We start from the raw sequence: 23,985 nt of genomic DNA, 5'->3' as shown, positions 1-23,985 counted from the left end.
GCTAAGGCTAGAGAGAAGTTAGAGGTCCATTTACGTAAGCGGGGCGGGGCGGCAGGGAGAAGCAGAAGAGGCGTGAGCCTGCGTCAAGAGAGTTAAGCGGACCAACCCGGGACGCAAAAGGTTAAGGCGGGCGGTCCGGATCAGGTCCGGTAGGCCCGCCCACCGGAGGGCGGGGGTGGGGCCTCGCGGAAGAAGCTCTTGGATTGGCCGCGGGGAAGGCGTTACGCTAGGAAGGTACCAACAGTCGCGAGCCGCGGAGGCGGGGGGGTGGGTGTGGGACCGCGGGGTGAGGTGGCCAGGGAATGGCCGGGCCGGGTGTGGGCGGGAGCCGCAGTAGCGGCGGCTGGGGGCGGTGAGCGCCGCGTGGGGCTGCCCCTTCCCGGAGGTGGCGGGGGCGGCCGGGGCCGCGCCGCACCGCACCGCGCGGGCGGCCATGGAGCGAGCCTAGGGCGCCGCAGGTGAGCGGCTTGGTGGCGGGAGGGCGGGCGGGAAAGTGCAGGCCCACCCGCGGGCGGGGCGCGGTGCGTGGCGCGCGCCGGGCTGGGGCCGTCTGGGGGCGGGGCGTCTCCCTGAGGGGCCGGGCACCAGTGCCCAGAGCGGTCAACGAACGGTGGCTGCCTCAGAGACCGGCCCGGGCCGCGCGCCCCGCCTCGCTGACCCCGAGAGGGCTCCTACCGGCCGTCGTGGCTGGAGGGACGCGGCCGAGCCCGTCGCCTCCTCTGCCCGCCTGAGGCGCGGGCCTTACCTGGGGGCGCCTTGAGCCGCCCGGGATCAGTCCAGTGACCCACCCTCGCGCCCGGACGCGGTCCCCAGAGGCGACTGGCCCTGGTGCCGCCCTCGTGTCCCGCCGAGTGCCCGTTGCGGCGGCCCGGGGGGGCAGCTGTATCGCGCGCCCGCGGGCCCACTTCGTGGCCGAGAAGTGCGAGTGACTTCCAGGCCCGAGTCAGGAGGCAGGGTAACCGTGCCTAGGGGTCCGCGGTCTCCTCGGGGTCGTGCACCCCGCGCTCGCAGTCGGGCAGAACTTAAGGAAATGATACGGTTGTCCCAAGTGGGTTGCGCTTGAGATTTCATTTCCGGGTGCTGTGGTCCCGCAATTAAAAGCGAACCGAAACGTTGCCATTAATGATGAGCGTGAGCAGTTGTCAAGTTGCGTCCTTGATTGTGGGATCTGATAAGAGTTTCATTCTAATCAAGATTCTGTTACCTGCAAGTCTCTTGGTAGGAAGAGAAGGGGTAGAAGGATGTTGGAGTGAAAGTGGAGGGGACAGGACGTGATTGGTTGTTAGGGAATTATTAGTCCTTTAAATGGCCATATCGTCAGTTGGAAGGGTGAGGAGTTTATAATTTGGGAAAACGAGGGATGCTGGGTACAGTGACTTGAGTTTAGGACCGAGTATCAGTATCATCCCCACCCAGCTAGTTTCCCTTCAGAGGTTTGATTTCTCACCTTGAAAAGAAGGAACAGGAATGTGGGTCTTTTAGCTTTTAAATTGCAGGACTTTATGTAAAACGATAACTATGATTACTGTTTACTAACTATTCCTATCCTCCTTGTGTTGTAAATTAATGCATAAATTTCATTGCGGTTGATTTTTTTTTATTATTTATTTATCTGGCTGTGCCGGGTCTTAGTTGCGGCATGCGAGATCTTTTTACTTGATCTAGTTCTCTGACCGGGGGTCGAACCCAGGTCCCCTGCGTTGGGAGCGCAGTCTTAACCACTAGACCACCAGGGAAGTCCCATGGGGTTGATTATTTTAAATTGGGTTAGAGACCTCAGTGTGCTCTATGTATTGCAGTCCTGAAATTTATGCAGGACCTTTGAGCTAAGCCTTAGAGCTCTTCCACATACATTGTTATTTATCATCAAGACATGTCCTTGAGAAACTGAGATACAGATGTTAAAGATGCTAAGTTATTTGCCTAGACTTAGAGCCAGTCTAAGGTAGATTTAAAATTGTTTTGCGTTAAATTAATAACTTGAAGTTTGTGGAGATGTTGGACTTTGGCCCCTAGAACTGTTCAGTGGAATCAATCAACAGGAGGGCCTTCCACCTTTGAAAGTGCTTGTCAAAAGAGAATTAAGAGGCATAAGCAAGCAATTCAGAGTCAGCCTCACTTACATTAAAGTGCAGTGATAGAAATGAATGGTGGTAAAAGATGATCAGGAAATCTTGGAGCTCATAGCTTTTCTTCAGTGTGACTGGTAAAAATGTGAGATTGATTTGTTCTCTTTGTTTCTCTGGAGCTAGTAGGAAAATAGCCATGATTTAGTTAAAGAATGAAAATTGGAAAGCACACACCCTGGGTTCTTTGAATAGGGAACAAACAGATCCCTGTTTCTATCATCTAATCCTTTATGTCATAGAATTTCTTTATGTTGAGTTGATAATTCCTTGACTTTTAGTCCATTCTGTTGACTTCCATTTGTAGACTCCAGTTCTTTCACACAGCGTTAAAGCCTCTGCTTTTTTTTTTAAATATTTAAGATGTATTTTTATTTTTTTGCATCTTTATTGGAGTATAATTGCTTTACAATGGTGTGTTAGTTTCTGCTTTATAACAAAGTGAATCAGTTATACATATGTTCCCATATCTCTTCCCTCTTGCGTCTCCCTCCCTCCCACCCTCCCTATCCCACCCCTCTAGGTGGTCACAAAGCACTGAGCTGATCTCCCTGGGCTATGTGGCTGCTTCCCACTAGCTATCTATTTTACGTTTGGTAGTGTATATATGTCCATGCCACTCTCTTGCTTTGTCACAGCTTACCCTTCTCCCTTCCCATATCCTCAAGTCCATTCTCTAGTTGGTCTGTGTCTTTATTCCTGTTTTACCCCTAGGTTCTTCATGACATTTTATTTCTTAAATTCCATATATATGTGTTAGCACATGGTATTTGTCTTTCTCTTTCTGACTTACTTCACTCTGTATGACAGACTCTAGGTCCATCCACCTCATTACAAATAGCTCAATTTCGTTTCTTTTTATGGCTGAGTAATATTCCATTGTATATATGTGCCACATCTTCTTTATCCATTCATCCGATGATGAACACTTAGGTTGTTTCCATCTCCGGGCTATTGTAAATAGAGCTGCAATGAACATTTTGGCATGACTCTTTTTGAATTATGATTTTCTCAGGGTATATGCCCAGTAGTGGGATTGCTGGGTCATATGGTAATTCTATTTTTAGGTTTTTAAGGAACCTCCATACTGTTCTCCGTAGTGGCTGAACCAATTCACATTCCCACCAGCAGTGCAAGAGTGTTCCCTTTTCTCCACACCCTCTCCAGCATTTATTGTTTCTAGATTTTTTGATGATGGCCATTCTGACTGGTGTAAAGCCTCTGCTTTTTGTCTTTTCTGAATTTTGAATTTCTAAATGAAATTTTCTGTTTCTTCTATTTGCAGGGCAGACTTCAGCTTCCTACACTTTGTATGACCATCATTTTAATGGTATAAACCGTGAAGCCAGATACTTCAGCTCTTGAATTGACAACTTTTTAAAATAGCAACCACAGTGATTGTCTCTCAGTGACTGCTACAATCTCATAATAGAAACAGGAGGCTGTTCTTTGTATTCTGTGGCCATAGTTGGAAACAGTAAAAAGGAGACTGTCTTCTGAAGGTGATGTCAGGCCACTCTGGGACTAAGGGCCAGGTAGTGGTGGGGGGAGAAGCACAGTTACAATGAGGCACTACAGTTTGGTGTAGTAGTGATGATGATTGATGTACTTTTCTTTTTGCACCTAACAGTGCATAGTGCATAGTAGGTGTGCAGTAAATGTTTGGTGGTTGAATGAATAAATGGAAAACAGTATGCGGGAGGAGGAAATATTCTAGGCAGATGATAAATTGTTTAGTTCCTCTTTACAAGAAAAAAAAGCCAAGAAGTTGTGTTTCTGATTCCTGTTGAAAATAGTTCTGTTGAGATGGGTATCTGTAAAGGATGTTACTTGCTGGAGCTGCCTTGAGATCTAATTTTGTGATTGGGTGGTGTTCTAGCCACCTGCAGCCTGGGTGCAGCTTCACAGACCTGCTCCTGCACCTTTCTCTGGCTAGGCTCACCGAGCAGTTGGATTGGTAGACAATATTTTTGCACTAATAGAAGAACTAGAGCTCTTGGTATTGGCCATGCCAGTATCATTGACCCGACTGTGTCCGTCTTCTGGTCCTTCATATTGGGGGTGGGAGAGGGGAGTTATCCCTCCCCGAAATGCTCCTCATTCCACACCTGTAAATCTCTCCCACACCTGTAAATCTCTCCCTCTTTTCCTTCCTTGAGCTGCCTCTGTAACACTCAGGGAGTAATGAATTCATTGGCACAGACCTGGGGTACAGAACAGAAGACCTTACTTTGCAACTGAAACTAGCTTTTGACCAACTTATAATGTCAACATGACTGCTAGAGCCATTTAGGAGAGAATGTAATGCAAAGCTCTCACTTGTGACTTTTGTCATTCATATCCAAAATCAGAAGAGGGAAGGCCTAGCTCTGGACCTGGTGAGTTTGGGGGGTTGCATCTATTATCCCAGTATGAGATAAGAAATGAAGGCTGATGCAGAAAGGTATTGAGCTTTGGTGTGTGTTTAGCAGACTACTTTCTGGCAAGGTAACTACCCAATGGAGGGGAAGGTGTTAATTTGGGTACATTTTAAAAGGAGGTCAAGGAATATGAAATTATGAATGTGAAACACAACCAAGTACAGGATGAGACAGTGAAGTTGATCATTCCATGCTCTTAAATGCTAACTTTCTGCTTTATATAGCAGTGTGGGAATAAGATATTGGGTGCAAAAATTCTTATTTTAGCTATATTTTTGTGAAGAATTTTTTACAATGTATTATATGTTTTGTTGTCTTTTTAAGTAATATAGTGAAACCTTTATAGACTTGAGGTTATGGTTACAGACAGTAATCCTGTAGGGCTTTGAGGTGATTGAAATATGTAAGTTGTTAGTCCCCTCTGCTTTTTGAATTCTTGAATTTGCTTTCAGTAGGCAATCTGTCTCTTTCAGAGGTGAAGAAGCTGTACTTTTGCTGTTGTTAGCATCCCTGCTGCCCTTTTTAAAATTTTTGCAGCTTCTGATCTTATGTGGAGTAGCAACCCAGATAACACTGCTTCCTGAAACTGAATGCAAAACAGCTAAATAGGCTTAGTGAGGGTCTGCCTGCCTCTTCTGTATTAGTAGATGAACTTTGTGACCGTTATTTTGGCTGCCCAAAGACCTTTTGTTCATTTCCTGTTTCTTATCCTTGGTTTAGATAGTGAATTTGCCCTCTGTATAGGTGCATTTATGTCCCTGTAGTTCCTTCTGTAGAAAAAAGAAAATGATACGGAAATACCAGTGTTTGGTTCTCGTTTCAGAAAGCATTGCCAATAACACTTGAAAATTTGGTTCCAGCCCTGTCTTGTATCATTCTTGGGCAATGTTGGACCATCTCCAATCTTCCTCTTAGCATTTCCAGATCATCTTTACTCCCAGTCCCAACCAACACCAGACACCAGCTTGGCAATAGCAGTTGCCTTGAAAGATGGAAGCAGGGTATACAGAAGGCAGCAATTTAAAATTGAGTATATAAAGTTGGTATACATATTTGACATTTCAACATTCTTACTGTACTGTATATCTGAATTCATTATGTGACTTAGTTTCCTTATGTCTGTTAAAAAAAAAAAGAGGCCATCTTTAAACCAAAGAGTTGAAGAAATTCTTATAACCGTAAAGGTCCCTCTCCCGTGCTCTTCACTCCTTTTATTCAATAAGCATTTTATCCAGTACCTCTCATGTGCCCTGCACTGTGCTAGGTTACTTGGAACTACAAAGAGAGTAAAATATATCCCCTGTCCTTGAGGAACTTACAATAGGGTAGAGGAGACAGGCATGCCAAAAAATATATGTGTGTATGTATGTGTGTGTGTGCATTTATATTCATATATAACAAGGGATCGTGCCTGGAGCCACTCAGCCATAACTCAGCACAGACCTGCTTGGGGTTCCTATTTCTAAAGTGATCTGTGGCCTGTCAGCTTGACAGACCCTAGAACATAAAGTTAAAAGTGTGAGGTGTCACTGTTGAATAAAGCTTACATACCTTTTCAAGAACTGTAGTGAACTGAACAATAAAGATGGAAAACATGAAAATCTGAAGTAAATGTTATATGATTTGAAATTCCATATTTCTATGCTATATAGTAATTATATTCTATATAGCCTTAAATGGTTGTTAGATACCGATAATTGAGCAGTGAAATACCTGTAACTTAGGAAAGTTCATTATACCTGGCCCATTTGAAACAGACTGCAAATTCTTAGGCATTTCCTTAGAGTTTCTAGATCGGTGAACACTGCATGTGTTGGTTTTTTAGAACAAATCTCGCTAGCAGTATGAGCTGAAGGTTTTTTCTTTTCATTTTTCAAGGAAGAGCATTAGAGGGTTGCCCTAAATCAAGGTTTAAATGGGACAGGTTGCAGGAATTGAATTTTTTTCAAAGAGGGAACAAATACTCCATAGCCTGTTTCAGTTTTACTCTCACACCAGGAAGAAAGGCTACTTTATGCTTCATTAATGCCTGGTGATCATTTTCGTTCCTTCCTTCACAGGGAACTGTTAGAGGATTTACCGAAAAAAAAAAGTTTACATATGTGAATAAATATTTAAGTGGAAGTGAAAACTGTGAGAAATATATAACACTTGAACCAATTCAGACTATATGGAGATTTGATTTTCTGTACCTGTAACTTAGGTTACTTCAGAGCTTATCTTAAAAGCTTTAGGACCTGCAAAGCTGTCATCTTTAAAACACAGATTTAATTTTCCAAACTGAAGAATATTGTGAAGGGCATTCTATTCAGCTGTTTTTGTGAAATAGAAAAAGTTCATGCTCCCCATCTGTTTCACTTACATTGAATGTGGTAGAATTGAACTTTGTAGAGAAGAGAAACAGGTTGGTCAAATTAGTGACATAACCTCCCAGTCTTCTTTTTCACTTGGTACCCACTCTGAAGAAACCTACTTGCTTCCAGCCTTAGCTACTCCTCAAATTTAGGAAAGGATTTAGTTCAGGAATATAAGATTACTAGAACTCTTGGTAATGCAACATAGGTATCCAACCCCCAACTGTGTAACCCAGAAGACAACATAACCAATGAGGGTTATTTTCTTTGTCATTCTTTCTCCTCGGGAAGTCATCTTTGGGTTTTTGATACGGTAATAATGACCAACAAAAATTACTATATGTTGTCCAAGCACTAATTTTAGCACAGTACGCATGGTAATGACATTCATTTTTAACAATTCTGTGAGTCAGGTAATAGTGTTCTTATTTCATTTTCCATATGAGGAAACTGAGGCCCAGAGAGGTTAGCAGGCATTCAGACCCAGGCATTCTGAATCCAGAGCACATATTCTTAACCCCTCTGCTACAGAAGAGTTTATATTTAGAAAGAAGGTGAATTAAGCTGTTTCTTAAGTGGAGAATTAGCAGGGAAAGGAAAACTATGTAGATACTGATTAATGATATTACTTGTTGTTAGATTCTGTCTTAGTTGAAGACTCCCAATTGAACGTGAAAAAGAACAGTATTACGCTGTTGTGGGCAGTGGTGGCAGTGCAGGAGTAGGCTGGTTTTCTGAGGATAATAGGGATCTATTCATGTAATAAAAACTGGATGCCATTTGGTATTAGAGGTTTTGACTTCCTAGCTAGAAACACACAATGATAAGTGGAGAGATTTCTGAATGCTCTTTATTTTACTTACAATAATTGTCACTAACCATCAGGAGAGACTGCATTTATTTCTAGGGGGCAGCTAGTAAGAATGTAGCACAGTGCTCTAATGTCACCACCAATTAACAAAAGGGCAGTATATCAGACTTACCCCAAGGTGAAAGTATGTGTGTTTTTAATTTTTGTTGTTGTACTAAAGGGTTGTAATTTTGGCTGAAGTTTAAAGGTTAGGCTTTATAAACTGGGTGTGTATAGTTGTGTGAGTCTGTGAGTGTGTAAGGTTAGCCTTGATTGCTCTAAAGTATGTAAAGGGACTTTAGTAAATGATCCATTTGAGATTCTGTTTTTTTCTTGTGTTACCTTTAAGAGACCTTAATTATTTATTAATCCAATCTTTATTTGTATTAATGGTTAATTTAATGTCTCCCAAATAGTTGATATGGACAGAATAGATGTGAGAATGCTGGGTTTTTACAAATTACCCCCAAATGTAGTGGCTTAAGAGTAAATGATTTGTTGTTTCTCATGACTGTATAGATCACCTGTGCCCAGCTGACTGGTTCTTCTGCCCAAATGATATAGGCTGGAGTCAGATGGGTGGCTGTATTTAGCTGGGGCCTCAGTTGGAACTGGAATGCCCTTAATGGCTTCACTTCTGTGTCTGGCACTTAGCTGGAGTGGCCGGAATAACTAGGGGCTGGCCAGGTCTCCCATCATTCAGTAGTCTAGCCTGAGCTGCTTTACATAGTAGCTTGGCCCCAAATGGAAGCTGCTAGGTCTTTTAAGACACCTAGCACACAGCCACTTCCACAGCATTCTGTTGATCAAAGCAAGTTACAAAGCTAGCCCAGATTCAGGGGAAGGAAAAATAGATTCCACCTCCTGATGGGAGGAATTGTTGGTGTCTGTCTTTGTAGACAGTCAACCAAAAACTCTTAATTAAATTCAGGTCTTACCTTTTATACTAACCAAACCTTCAGAGGTTTGCTGAGACCAACAGTGACCAAAGAAGAGGTTTGCTGAGACCAACAGTGACCGAAGAAGAAGTTTGTAAAATTACAAGTGTCCTTGTAATTTCTACTCAGGATCAAGGGTGAGGAGATTGTGTGAGTAAACATGATAAGATATTTTACTAGTTATATAATAAATCCTACCCCCTTCACCATCTCCTTTGTTAATAGCCCTCTGCATGAAATGTTCATACAGAATGTTTTCTTCCGGTATTTGACACTCACAAAGCACGTTACATTCCCTTCATGTGGTAAGAACTTGATTTGACCGCTGAATTGGAAGCACAAAAAAAGAGTATTACTGAAGGCTTCACTTTAGTTGCTATGAGCAGAAGTTGGGATTTCTTCTCCGTGACCTTTGGAGAAGTAGCGTGAGGTTGTCACTTGATCAGAGGGCGATTCAACGTGGCACTGCTACTGATAAGACTTGGAACCTCACTGGTGGCTTGTGGGAGCCCTTGGTATTATAGTAAGTGTTGGGGTGCGGTCTTTGCATGTTCCTCAGCAGCCACATATATTGAATTTTATCAGCTGATGACTAACAGATCTCTGCACTGATGTGTATTTCTGTATGTGTTCCTCCAGACATCAGCCAGATTCTTGAACAGAGGATTCTAGTCTTTATCTAAGACTTCTCCTTTTTCTATGTGAACCTATTTCTCCCAAAACAATTTTTAGTCATAAGTTTATCCTTATGAAACACTTATCAAATGTGTAGGATAGTGTGTGTGTGTGTGTGTGTGTGAGAGAGAGAGAGAGAAAGAGAGAGAGAGAGAGACAGGAATGAAATGTTAGCTTCCATATCAAGCCTCATTTCACTGATGGAGCTGAGAGTGGAACCAGGGTTCAGTACGAAAATTCCTTAATAAGCTTCTACCTTCCAGAACTCCAGTCTTGGAATTTATACCAGCTTTTAGTGTGAAGACTTACACACTTGCCTTTTTATATTTAACATTTTTTGAGTTATGTTGTTACCTTGAGACTGTTCTTTGAGGTAGGCTCTGTTTCACATAACCGAAACATTAAAATAAATGACCATAATATAACTGGACAATGTTACACTGTTGGAGGCATTTATACAGGAGGTGAGGGCATGAAATATAGCAGGCAGGCTCCTGGGAATGCAAGAGAAGTTTTCATGAATAACTTGGGATATACCCAGTGATCTTGCTTTCATTTTCTTAGTATCTGAAAGGGGGGATCCTCTTAGAAACCCAGTTTGCAGAGCGTGCATAGTATGCTGTTATCTCAAGTAAGAAAAGAAGATAATACAGCATGGAAACTGTCTTGGGTACCCTCCCCTCTCAAGCATACAGGAGAGAAGGGGATCAATTGTAAAGAGTAAAAGAGTCTGCCATTATTAGAGGATGGAATTATTCTGTATCGTGCATCTAATACATTTTTCTGGAATAGGAGTCTTGCAAACTCATAGACTTTTTGTAAAAATTCCGCTAAAACCTCTACATTGTCGATTTCTTGAAGATCATTGTGCTTGCCCTGTAGGCTGAAGGAGTAGCAGCTTTCCAGCTAAAGGAAAACCTCTTTCTGAACTGTCAGTACTTAGAAAAAGAGACTGTACTCTGAAACCACCAACTAAATTGAGTAGAGTGTTGGTAGAGAAGTAGATTCCCAAAAACAGGAGAGCTAATTAAGGACAGCCAACATTAAGGTGCCAGTTAATACACACTCATTTGATACCGAATACCGAGGAAATTAACAGCAGAGTCCTAAGATACTTGCATAGCCTCATTTGCAGTAGTTTGTTCAGTTTAGGTGAATAATGCATGTACCCTTACTATGCTACGTACTGCAGGGAGTGCAAAGGTAGTTAAGACCGCTAAGGAGCCAGGATTCTGAGAGGGGGATTGAGAACGACATACAAGAAGACACTGGATAAGGCAGAATGTAGTTAAGTACTGGTCTAAAGATGAGAGAGGTTAGTTACTATAGTGTGAGGAGAGACCAGAAATGGCTTTGGAGATGGCCTTTGAAAGCTTAATTAGGCTTTAAGCAGAAGATGGGAAGAAAAGATAAGAGCTAGAGGAATTTTGAGAGAGTTCCAGTGAGGAGTGACTTAGGGGACCATGTTTGTGGTGGAAGCTGACAAGTGATGAGTGAAGAGAATGAGAGTGATGCCTAGCAATGTAGATTGGCCGAAGTCATTTAGGGTAGGGCTTTAATGCCTTGCTAAGGGATTTATAGAACTCAAAAATGGTGTGTGATTAGAAATATGATTTTGCTGCATTATCTAGTCTGGATTGGAGAACCTGGAGGCCCAGAGGCAGTTCTTTCAGGGATCCAGTAGAAGGTGCTGAGCACTAAATGAAGTTGATGGCTGTGGGCATGACGGGCAGTTGTAGAGAACAGTGTCAAATTGCAGTCTTTCTTGTTCTACCAGGATGTGGTGACTAATCACAAACAAGAAAACTTGTTCAGCCCCTTCGTTAAACCTGCCCTCACTACTAATCTGCAGAAGTAAATAGTGAAGTGAGGTAACAGTTGAACTCTTCAGTTCACTTAATAGAAATTTCTGTCCTAGTTGAGTGGATGAATTATCTGCAGCCCTGAACTGATGAATGTGCTCTTTTGAGGCCCATCAGAAGGTAATGAGGTTTCAAAATTGAAAAGCATACAGACTCACTTTGTTTTGTTTGAATTTTGGAGCTACTAGAACTTCCTATTGCATTGGTGATTTAAAGAAAAAACAACAAGCCCTCACTCTCCCTAACCTTTGTGCTAAATGTTTAGATATAATTTGTTTATATAGCATAAGGGAGGAATTTCTTCATTCTAAATGAAATGAGCAGCATCATTAGAAGTTCCCGGGTTAACCAGACTTTAGTCCTGAGGAGGGTTTTATAGGAAGTGAAAGGCTGTTCATCTGACCCCTTTGTGCCAGAATTGTACCTCAGCAGGAGGTAGTTGCAGCTGGAGGTGCTGAGGAAATGATTGCTGACCCAGGGAGATTTCCATGCTACCTTTTACCACTGCAGCCAGAGATGTGTACTGCTGAACAAATAATTGAAGAAGTTGTGTGGTTTAGGTCATGTTGGAACTAGCAAAAATCTCTGAAATCTGCTCTACTAGCATTGCTGTTATCAGTAATCACAGGGAATTGTTTTACTGAGTTTCACACCAAACTTGATACCATCACAATTACATTTTGGATGTACTTGAGTTGTCTGTGTTTCAGCTAATAGCGTTATGTACTCCCTGGGAGATGATGATGCAACAAATCAGGTGGCTGGAGATAATTAGAATTTGAATGTGACTCTGGCTTTCCCATCTTTATGAAAATGAATGGGAAGAGAGGTTAATCACCACGAATAAACTGCATGTCAGCAAGCTCTGAGCAAGGTGCTGCCCTTAGAGCACACTGTTGCTCTAGTAGACTGTTTTTGGATGTGTTTCCAGCTGTTATTAGGGGAGCAGTCTCCAGTTTGGGTGGGAGTGTCTCAGCCTGAAGCGTTTGTCCTATCTTTTGTATTGGTTTTATTTCTTCAATTAATGGTTTGAGTTGTTAAATGAATTGGAGAGTGAAGCAACACCCTGTTATCTTCTTGTCATCTTTGTCTTAGCCCAGTGCGTGCTGCCTGTAGGCATGTAGCAAAGTGAGCTTGTGCATGTTTTTAAATGGCCCTGTGGAGTGGAAAGCAACCTGTCAGCATGCAAATGAGGCTGAATTGTATGTTCTTGACACCCTTGCAAAAATCTTGTATTTGGAATCTTTTAGCTTCAGAATTGACCAGAGGGTGTTGTGCCCCACACTGGAAGCAGCACTTCTTTATGTCTGTAGCATCAGTATCTTTGTTATGTGCCTGACCAGTCCAGATTTCATGGTGTTGCTCTAGTACCAGGTTTCATTAGTTTTCTGGTCATGTTCTACTAATAGCCAGATGGTATAGCGATATGTTTTTCCTTTACTTAATTTATCCAGATTTGATTATCCATATTTTACAGGGTTTTTAATTTTGAAAAATAATTAGTAGAAGACTGATTAAGTAGAGATATATATCTGGGTGTTTGTTGTATTTAAATACATGAATAGCAGATATGACATGTCCAGGATTGCTAGGTATTTGAATTTGGAGAGGGAGTTATTACTCTCCTCTGTACCCTCTTTGGCATTTTTAGGAGTTCCTGTGTTATAACGTGTCATAAAACTTATATTTGGAGGAGATAACTGAAAAGTTACCAAATACTGGTGGTTTTGGATATTCAAAAGTCCTTTATGGATTTTGAAAGGTAAAAATGAAAGTTAAGGAGTTATGCATATCTCAATGTTTTACTTTTTTGTGCTTTTTCCTATTGTTTTGGTTTCTAGGAATTGGTAGCCATCCAAATGGCTCCTACATGGCTCTGCACCCTATTAAAACGGTAGTATTTGCTTTTAAATTTTCAATGTACCCGGTTCTTAACTATTAGGTCCTTCCTTGGACCAGTTCATTTTAAATTATTGGGTCTTCTCGGGCATAGGATTAGCAAGGCTAAAATGGTGAGTAATATATTTGAGGCTTGCAAAAGATTCAGGGATGGAAGGACAGAATTCTGATTGAATTGTGCTTTATACTTGGGCTTGCAGGAATTGTGGGAGGCACCTCAGTGAAGAAATGGACCAGTGTGTATAATCATGGAATCTCCTTGCTGACAATCACCACCTGCTCTCCTTGATAAGTGAGAGAGAGTAGTCAGGGGAGAAGGAAAAGAGGTCACCATGAAGCTAAAGCAGCGAGTCGTGCTGTTAGCAATTCTCCTTGTCATCTTTATCTTCACCAAAGTTTTCCTGATTGACAACTTAGATACATCAGCTGCCAACCGGGAGGACCAGAGGGCCTTTCACCGAATGATGGCTGGCTTGCGGGTAGAGCTGGTGTCCAAGCTGGACCACACCTTGCAGTCTCCCTGGGAGATTGCAGCCCAGTGGGTGGTTCCCCGGGAAGTGTACCCTGAAGAGACACCAGAGCTGGGGGCAATCATGCATGCCATGGCCACCAAGAAAATCATTAAAGCTGATGTAGGTTATAAAGGGACACAACTGAAAGCCTTACTGATACTTGAAGGAGGACAGAAAGTTGTCTTCAAACCTAAGCGGTAAGTCTTCATCTTGAAGTTATCTGTGCTGTTTAGTTGTAACTTGGGATTTATATGAGTGCTCATCTCCCTCTCTTGGTATTCTCTTCAGTAAAATGGGAAGGAGAGACTAGAAGATCTCTGAAGTCTCTTCTAGCTCTTAATGTTCCATGATTCTTTGAGTAAGGGAAATTTATAGGAATGTGTTTTGGTTAAATATTAGACTGCACATTTTACAGTTAGAGCTATCCTTGATTCTGAAATTTGTCAAGTATCTACTATGTGCCAGATGTTAGAGATACAAAATGAATTGGTTAGGAAATAAGCAACTTGTCACCATAAGTGTACAATTAAAGACTGGGCAACCACATGTCAGGGATGCTGTGGAGTAGGAGTTCCCCAGAGTTGGAGTAGGTTTTGGATGGGTGACTTAAGTCCTTTTTAGCACTAAAGCTGTGATTCTTTCACTTGAGCTTTGGTTTTGTTTTAATTAATAGGCTTTATTTTATTTTTTAAGCAATTTTAGGTTTACAGAAAAATCAAGGGGAGAGTACAGAAAGTTCCTATATATCCCCTCCCCTCTCTTCCCCAGTCTCTCCAATTATTAACATCTTCCATCAAATTAGTACATTTGTTACAGTTGATGAGCCAATATTAATTTATTAACTAAAGTCCATAATTTACATTAAGTTCACTCTTTGTGCTGTACATTCTGTGATAGTTTCAATAAACTTATAATAATTATTCACCATTACAGTATCATACAGAATAGCTTCCCTGTCCTCAGCGTCCCCTGTGTTCTATCTATTCATCCTTCCCTTCCTCCCCCTGAACCCCTGGCAACCCCTAATCTTTTTACTGTCTCCATGGTTTTGCCTTTTCCAGAATGCCATATAGTTGGAATCATACCTTTTGTAAGCTTTTCAGGTTGGCTTCTCTCTGTGTCTTAAGGTTCCTCCATGTCTTTTTGTGGCTTGATAGCTTTTTTTTTTCTTTTTCTTTTTTCCTAAATAATATTCCATTGTATAGCTGTACCACAGTTTGTTTATCCATTCACCTACTCAAGTTTTGGCAGTTATGAATAAAGCTGCTATAAACATTCACGTGCAGGATTTGTGTAGATGTAAGTTCTTAGTTCATTTGGGTAAATACCAAGGAGCACAATTGCTGGATCATATGGTAAGAGTATGTTTCATTTTGTAGGAAACTGCCAGTCTGTTTTTTAAAGCAGCTGTACCGTTTTACATTCCCATCAACAGCGAATGAGAGTTCTTGTTATTCCACATCCTCAACAGCATTTGGTGTTGTCAGTGTTTTGGATTTTGGTCATTCTAATATGTGTGTAGTGATATCTCATTGTTGTTTCTTTTACCTGTTTTAAGCAGAGAACTGGGCCATTTTAGTTGCCTCAGTCCAAATTTGAACTAGAGAGGGCTAGATCATATGTTGTTAGACAGTGATCCCTTTGGACTTTTTTAAGGATCTACAGAGATAATTCGTGTGGCCATTCTATAGTATAATTAGTTTTTTTTAAAGTTTTCTGTTTGTATATGAATTTGAAATAGGTTAACATGATGGTGATTTATATTCTTTTGACAGGTATTAGTTACTAGTGGATTTTCTCAAAATTTGTAATGTCGAAAATTTTCTGTGTACTAAACATTTTTTTCATTCCTCAGTAGAGCTTTTGAGAAAATTGTAACACATAACTTTGGGTCTCTTGCTGGAGTGGGAGAAGAAATATGGGGTGAAGGGGTGCAAAAACCAACTGTGACCAGAGTAGTTGGCTTAGCTCCCTTCATGGCTCAAATATCAGTAGATAATAGGCAAGCAGAGAGCTAATATTATTGGAATTCCAGAAATGGAAGGGATCTGCATTTGCCTGGAACTGGGCAGTATGGTGTGTGGAAGATGTGGAAATTAGGAAAGTTTTAAAATGCAGTAGACTTTTGGAGAATAGAAAGTCTGATTGGCAGGTAATGAGAAAAAAGCATAGTTATGTGGGACTTGGATCTAATTTCTGTTGCATGCACACCATTTGCCAGGCATTACACTAAATACTTTTGTATCTGTTAATGCTTTTAACCTTTGTCACAACTGTGGGCAGTTACAGTTCTTATTTCCAGAGTAAGAAACTGAGACTTAGAAAGAATAACTTGAGAAAGAATAACTTGACAAGATCACCCTGCAGTAACTAATGGAGATGTCAGAGTGTGAGCTTGTGTTCTGCCACACACGTGTGATTCTCTTAAATTTGTTTGCTTTCCTGTAAGAGAGATGACATGGATCACCCATCATCAAAAATTTGCTACTTTCCTTTTGAAATATGATCTTTGACCTCTTGATTTGTAGCCTGAGAGATCGCATCATAAGCAGAGTGATGGAAAGAAGACAGACTAAAAACAGAAATTAAATTCATTTAAAAAGAGATGAGTTGCAGGCATTTTGTGTTTAAATAAAAGGATACCCTCTCCACACCCACTATTTGTACACTAAGAATTGAAGGTGAGATGGGACAGCAGGAAGTGTTAGAAGGCAGATATTACTGATGGTGTGCAACATTAGTATTAGTCCAGGTGCTTTGCAGATAGGACTGGGGTATTCAGACAAAGCATAACTGGAGGGAGGAAGAGGCCAGACTGGTGACTAGTGGACGTGGCAGCAGATAAATGCATAAGCTAACCTTAGTCACTGTTGCTTTATCTCGTATCTCTTACTACCACTGAAGCCTTCCCATTACTTTCCTCTTCCAGACCATCCTGAAATCCACTTTCATTCTTCTCCCAAATACCCATATAATTACTGTGCTCCCCAACTTTAAAACGTCCAGGGATTCCCATTGCTCACCAGACAAAACCCAGCCTGCACAGCCTAGTGGCCAGCCCCTCACAGCCTGGTCCTCCTCTCTACACCCAGCTCTTTATTCTTGTCAGTGCAGCCCCTTCCTCCCCCATCACCTTCTGAAGAGCCCTTGTCTATGCCCAGCTCCAGAGATGCTCCTGCCCCACCTCCCGCAAGCTGTCGGGCACCTGCAGTAGGTGATAGCGCTCTAGTCACTGCACACACTGACCTGGGCTGATTACACCTGGCACTCTCCCGGGGTGGGGAAAGTGGGTGCACATTTAAGTGCTTGTAGAAATTGACTCCAGCCCCCAAACACCCAGCAAATTGCTATTCTGACCCTGCGGGCCTCTGAGGCTATTTAGTCCTAGTGTAAGTGCAAATTAATGTTCTTGGTCACATTCTGATGTCCTTCACCAGAAGGATAGAGTGATTTATTGGCAGTTACTGTATGAATTTTGCTGCTCTGTCAGTGACTTAAGATGGATTGCTTTGTTGAGAGGAGGATCTAAGACCTTTCTGCTAAGTCGAGACGTGCACCTTTCTTTAACAGCCACTTGTGGTTCAGCATTTCTGGAGCCTGGTTGTCCATGTCCTCCTGCCAGAGATGGAAGATTTGTATAGTACATGAAATATATAGGAATACAGTGATGCCTTTATTTGCACATTTTTCCTTACTACATTATTATAAAAGTGATTTTTTTCAGTATATTTGGTTGGCCAAAACGTTAATGGGGCTTTAAGTAAAAAAAGACATTTTTCACTTTCACGAAGATCTTTATTGAACAACGTGTTCACTAACTGAACGAACCTTTTGGCCAACCCAATAGCTGTATCCTTTCTGGAACTAAATTGCTTTTCACAGGCAAAAACTGCAGTTATGGTGGGAAAGGAACAAGACGGCAAGGGCCTGGGGGTGGGTAGAAGTCAGTGACTGATCTTAGGAAGTGCTGAAAGGGACCTTGGAGATCAACTAGTCCAACTATTCATTTTACAGCTGGGGAAAATGAAATCCAGGGTTCTGACTTTCCTTATTTCTCATAACCAAAGCATGAACTAAGGATTCAGACCTTCGGACTCCAATGCAGTTCTTTCATTTTGATTTTTCTTCCTTTCCCTTTTCCTTCCCTCCCTGTTTCTCCAGCCTACTCCCAAAGTTCCTGGATTTTTCTAGGGTTTTACATTTCACTCCAAGCAGCCTTTCTATGTACTGGAAAGTTCTCTAATGTTTCACTGAAAGGAGTGGACAGCACAGCACCACAAATCTTCCTGTGGCTCCTCTGGAGTCCTGAGAAATAAGGTATTCAAGGACTGTCACCCAGCTTTATGGACAGCCTGCAGCTGTAGTGGAGAGAGAAGTGCTTGAATAGTGTCAGCTTTTGCTGCAGTCCTGTTTAAAAACTGAGACTTTTAATTTGGAGGTAACAGGTGTAATCCTTGGCAGCCTAAATGATGCTTTGACACTAGAAACAAAAAAATACGTTTGAGTATATTGACCATGCTGGGAAGAAACTGGTGTCCAACCAGGTGTTTTTGCGTGTCTGTCTTCTAACATAAATGTTTCATCACTTTGATTTGAAAATGTGTTTGGTGGACATGGTTTTACTTTGTACTCTGTGGTCATTTATGTTGAAGGTCACTGCCTTGTACAGTAACATTTCCGAATTCCCCATGGCCTTTTCAGCATTGGAGATCCAAGTGTCCTTAGTGGAGTGCCTCCTCTTCACGTCATTCTCAACTTATTTCTGTCTTGTAAAGCCTGATAGGTCTCCTTTTGATTGAGGAAATGCAAGTGAACAGTAGAGGTCATAGGTGAATTGTGTCTAGTTCTTCCCATTAACAGGGAAGGCAAATGTACCTTTGCCTCCTTGTTAACAAAAACAGAGGCATATCCGGACCATTTTTTTCCCCATGAAATTTAAACTTCTCTAATAAGCCTTGCCATAGCCATTCTGGTAAGCCTTGCCATATTTTCCTTTTACTTCAGCTTAGTCTAATAAACATTTCAGTAGACATTTATTAAGCATGAACTATAGGCTTAACACTGTGCTGAAGATACAAAGATGGTCCTCACCTTCCAGAAAAGTACCTTATAGTTTTACTTAAGCTACATTGAAAGTCTTTTAGAGGGGCAAAAATAACATCTGTGTTTTATTCATAGAATGATAGCAGAGGTAGATGTATAATTCTAGTTTTCTTCTCCACTTCATCTTCACCACATCAACCAGTGATCTATGCTGATCCATGACTGTTCTCAGGATTGAGAGAGAAGTTTTCTAGAGCAAAATCAGGCTTGCAAATTTCTATTCTGCCTCTTGTGCTGTCGCCTCTGGTACTGATGTAATTCATGTCTACATCTGTGCTTCCTATTCACTCTGCAGGTATAACCGAGACTATGTGGTAGAAGGGGAACCTTATGCTGGTTATGATAGACACAATGCAGAGGTAGCAGCCTTTCATTTGGACAGGTATGTGTAATCTCAGTGGGTTACATTCGTTTTGTTTCCTTTTAGAAATATCTTGGAGAGGACTTGTGGACGCCTTTCAAAGGAATGTAATAACGAAATCTAATAACTTTAACTTGTTACCTACTTTAGATAACTGATTAATTCCATTAAATTTGTATGAGTTCCTCATTATTTAGGTGGTACTAGGAATACCAAAGTAAATGTCTTAACTCCAGGCTTTTTTAGGTCATTTCATTCTGTTATGCCGTCTCTCATTAGCATGAGTGAAGATGTTCTTGGTAAATAAAATGGCAGGAAGAAAATCAGAGTTTGGATTCAAGTCCCTAAATTGAACTGGTCATTAATTGGGCCTGGCAGTCCTGATTTTTGTTTTGTTTTAAATAATACTCACTTATCCTCATATGCTAGAAACATATAGCATGACATATATGTGAATTTTATTGTCCTTCATACAAAATATGCACAGCTTCAATAACCAGGATAATTCTAAGAGGAAAATAGATGTGAATTCTAAATGTATAAGTTAACTAGGAAAATTAATACTTTTTTAGCAAGTTACTAGTCAGGATCCTTGTAACTGAATTGTCTAGTATCCCAGTTGCTCCTCTGATCAGCTCTTTAATCAGGGCATATTGGTAGACTTTAAAAGAAATTATTGACAATATTTTTTAAATGAATCTATAAGGAAACCAGAAGAAAATAAAGGTGAATTTTTGTCTTTTTTCTGGATTAGGAAGGATTTTCTAAGCATAAAAGCAATAATTTAAAAATCACAAAGAAAAACTCAATAGATTCAACTAAATTTAAAAAAATTAACTCATATGTCAAGGAACATCAAACAAAATTTAAAAGCAAACAAACTTAGGAGGAAAATACTTGAATCTAATATAATCTAAGCATTAATAGCCTTAATATATAAATGTTTAGAAAATCTTATACATTCTCTAAAACGCTAGTAGAAAATGGTCTAAGAACACGGTTGAATAGAAATTATTGATTGCTAATAAATATGACAGAGGGAGTTCATCTTCACCAGTAATAAGATAAAATCCAGGGAATTCCCTTGTGGTCCAGTGGTTAGGACTCTGCACTTTCACTGCTGTGGGCCAGGGTTCAATCCCTGGTCAGGGAACTAAGATCCCACAAGCTGTGCAGCGAGGCCAAAAAAAAAAAAAAATCCAGTTGAAACAATGGGATACTATTTTCTCCTACTGAAAATGGCAAAGATTAGAAAAAGGATAATACTTTATTGGCAGGAATACATTGACATTTGTATACTGCTTGTGTCATTGTTAATTGGTTCAGTCATTCTTTTAAGAACTCCTGTATTATGTATCAAAAACCTTAATGTTCATACCCTTTGAATGAGTAACTACCTTTTTATGCAAGCATCCCAGATATTTCTAGGAAGTACCCTAGAGAATCAGAAATTCAAAGATACATACACCAAGATCTTAGCTAGTAGCATTTTCAGTAGTGAAAATATGGAAGCAATCTAAACATCTAATGAAAGGGAAGAATTAAATAAATGTTTGTTCACAACCATGAATTTTCACTGCCTCTTCTAAGGCCTAGTGGGAAAGAGTTGGATAAATCCTACTCATCACTTAATTGCACATTAGAATCAGTCTTTCCAAGACCTCGTTTGTTTCCTTATTTTCTTCATCCCTAAACCCCTTCCTGTTTCTCTGTTGATGGACACCAGCAGTTCATGAAGATATTTTTCCCATATCCATACCAATATTTTATATTATCCAACATACTAATTTTAGTTAATCTAATATATGTAAAGTGGTATCTCATTGTTATTTTATATTCCCCCAATTATGGGTAGAGATTAGTACCTCCTTTTCACAGCACAACACCTGTTTGTTAGCTTAGAGTGAAGTGGTCTTTGTATGGAAATTACTTTTGATGTTAATTAAATATAATCATGTTTCTATTTATTTATTTATTTTTGTGGCCTCACCACACAGCATGCGGGATCCTAGTTCCCTGACCAGGGATCTGGCCTGTGCCCCTTGCAGTGGAAGCACCGAGTATTAACCACTGGACTGCCAGGGAAGTCCCTATAACGTTTCAATTTATCACCTGCACTTTGGGGGTCTTGTATTTTAAAGCCCTTCCCTCCCTCAAAGTCTGAAAGATATTCTGTGGCCAGTCCCCCTACCCCTTTTGTTAACTGCCCCATCCAAGCTCAGGTGCCACTGGACACGGCTTCCCAGCACTAAGTGGCTGCTGTTCTTTGAAGGTCTGACAACAGTCAATGGGGAGAAAAAAATACTTCCCCACTTTCTTTCCCACCTTATACTTTTCTGCTCTGGGTTGCTATTTCTCCATTACATTAGGATTTAACCACCTCCTCTGGCTTCAGGAAGTTCTCTCATTTTTTATGTTATTTTGACATCTATTGATCTCCTTGCTTTTGTGGCTTTTCTAAAAATGAGTTTAGGACAGAGTCAGTCAGCAGCCCTGAACAATGGATTATTTATTGCACAGCCAATTTTTTTTTAACATCTTTATTGGAGTATAATTGCTTTACAATGGTGTGTTAGTTTCTGCTTTATAACAAAGTGAATCAGTTGTACATATACATATGCCCCATGTGCACAGACATTTTTAAAGGCTTTTCTAATAACATGAGAAAAGGCTCATGATACAATGATGAGTGAAAAGCAGGAGACAGAAGTGCATATAGCATAATCTCAATTGTGTATATACACACAAGAGTGAGTATGTGTTTATATATACATGTGAAGGAAAAACTGGTCTTATGCCGAAATGGCAGTAGTTACTTCTCAGTTGTGGAATTATGGATGATTTTAATTTTCTCCCATAAATTTTCTGTGTGTTCCAAATCCTGCCCCTCCAACTTTTCTTCAGCGAGTGTGTATTTTTTAGCCAGAAAATTTCTTTTTTAAAAAAAATGATGGTGCTCAACGATAAGGTTGCACTTTTAGACCGTTAGAAGCATCTTCAAATGTATCTATATTTAAGTTGTCCTGTGAGTTTATCCTTTTAGATTAATCTGTGTAGTTTTCTGTCAATGTTTTATGCAAAGATTTGAAGCCCTGTATGGGTTTAGGCCCAATTTTTTTTAATGCTTTGTTAAATTTTAAAATTTTATTATGAAAAATTTCTAACAGACGTAGAAAGAATAGTATAGTGAACCCATATACCCACTCCCTAGGTTTAACAATTGCTCACATTTTGCTAGATTTGTCTTACATAAATTATTTACATCTTGATATTAAATTCACAAATATATGTACCTCTAAAAAATACTTACCAGCAATCAGCAATACCTTTACACACCTAACACGATTAACCATGATTTTAAAGACTACTGTTTAGGGAATTCCCCGGCAGTCCTGTGGTTAGTGGTTAGGACTCTGCGCTCTCACTGCCAGGGGCCCGGTTCGATCCCTGGTTGGGGAACTAATATCCCGCAAGCTGCACAATGCAGCCAAAAAAAAAAAAAAAAAAAAGACTACTGTTTAAAATATATCCCCAAAGATTTTTCTCTTCTGTTCAACCTTCCAAACCAGGATTCTGGGTTTCCGCCGAGCCCCCTTGGTGGTTGGCAGATTTGTTAATCTGCGGACAGAGATCAAGCCTGTTGCCACGGAGCAGCTCTTGAGCACCTTCCTAACTGTAGGTAAGGAGGTTATAGAGGACGTTTAGGTAAGGGAATAGTTAATAAATTAAATGGGGCATCATTGAGCAAGCTGGCTCATGACTTTTAGGAACTGAAGAACTCAAGGGAGTACAAAAGCAAATCAGGCAACTTGTTCTCACAGTACTGGGGGAAATAGATCTAAAGGTGGATGGCAGGAAATTGAAAGTTTTCCCTAATGCACGCTTTGTGTGTCTCTGAAGTAGGAAGTGAGATCATTTACGACAGTGTAATTAGGGGATAACTTTATTTCCTTCTGCTTGATCTTAAACTAAATCTCAAACTCAAAATTTGGTCTGAATCAGTTACTGTCTGTGTATCATTGCCTTGGTGGTTTTTTTCATACTCCTGTACTTTCTTGGGAACTGTTTCCTATCTCCTGAGAATTGAGCAAACCTTAAGGCAACTCTATAAGAGGGTCAGAAATTCCCTTGTAGGGTTGCCCTTGGGCCTGGAAGATCACCACTGCCTCCTCCCACTCTGCAAAGGTTAGCCTATGTAACTCTTTGTGTGTGGAATTGACTGCCATCCCTCTGGCCTCTGTTCTCCGTTGTCACACTCTGAGGTAGGGGGTCTGGGCTGGAATTCTCACTCCTGTTCTCCTTGCAGACATAATGAGAATGGGAGGAATTCAGAGGTGCTGTGGTCTCTTGTCTGAGCCTCCTCAGGGTGCCATTTTCAATGACACAGTACTCTGCATTGATATAACTGTTGAAATAGACATTGCAAGATGAACTTCAACTTGCTTTGCTAGAGTGAATGGATTTACATTTATAATGAGGTAAAACTGAATATTTAAAGCACTTTTGACAGATTCATCATTCAGAATTTAAACTTATCAGGCTAGGGCTCTGCTGTTCTTGCAAATAACCAAAAGCATACACTGTCACTGATTTGTTTCATATATTTTCTAATCACTTCTGCTTGTCCAATTTTATGCTTAGGCAAACATGCATTCCTGATGGATGGGAAGAATAGGCCTGCTGTCTAGAGACTCAGAGAAGGTTAACTCTCCTATATTGTGCAAGGTGCAGGGGAAGGGAGAGGCCAGAAAAAGGTTTGTAAGGAGGTTGTTAACACTTGGGCTGAGTATTGAAGAATCCATAGACGCTACCCAGGCTGCAAAGAGGGAAGGGCATTGGGCACAATAACAGGAAGTATAATGGAAATGAGGGCACAAAGACCTGA

The 23,985-nt window shown here is 40.8% G+C and overlaps 1 protein-coding gene across 15 annotated transcripts in view; it reads left to right on the top strand.

Moving 5' to 3' along the window:
• Positions 1-210: 210 nt before the first annotated feature.
• Positions 211-23,985, top strand: part of FAM20B (FAM20B glycosaminoglycan xylosylkinase) — a 42,263-nt gene continuing 18,488 nt past the window's right edge. For 8 of the 15 annotated variants that reach the window (XR_013829502.1, XR_013829503.1, XR_013829504.1 and 5 more), the window contains exons 1-4: positions 2,670-3,628; positions 13,325-13,833; positions 19,035-19,121; positions 22,670-22,779. Coding sequence is in view for 8 of the 15 variants with exons in the window: in XM_079929881.1 (XP_079786007.1) it covers positions 13,457-13,833; positions 19,035-19,121; positions 22,670-22,779 (574 nt within the window). In the remaining 7 variants the exon portion in view is untranslated. The other 7 variants (XM_079929887.1, XM_079929883.1, XM_079929882.1 and 4 more) reach the window with 7 other exon arrangements.

Source organism: Stenella coeruleoalba (genome assembly GCF_951394435.1).
Source record: "Stenella coeruleoalba genome assembly, chromosome: 1".
Classification (NCBI taxonomy): Eukaryota; Metazoa; Chordata; class Mammalia; order Artiodactyla; family Delphinidae; genus Stenella; species Stenella coeruleoalba.
This window is presented reverse-complemented; position numbering and strand designations above follow the sequence as displayed.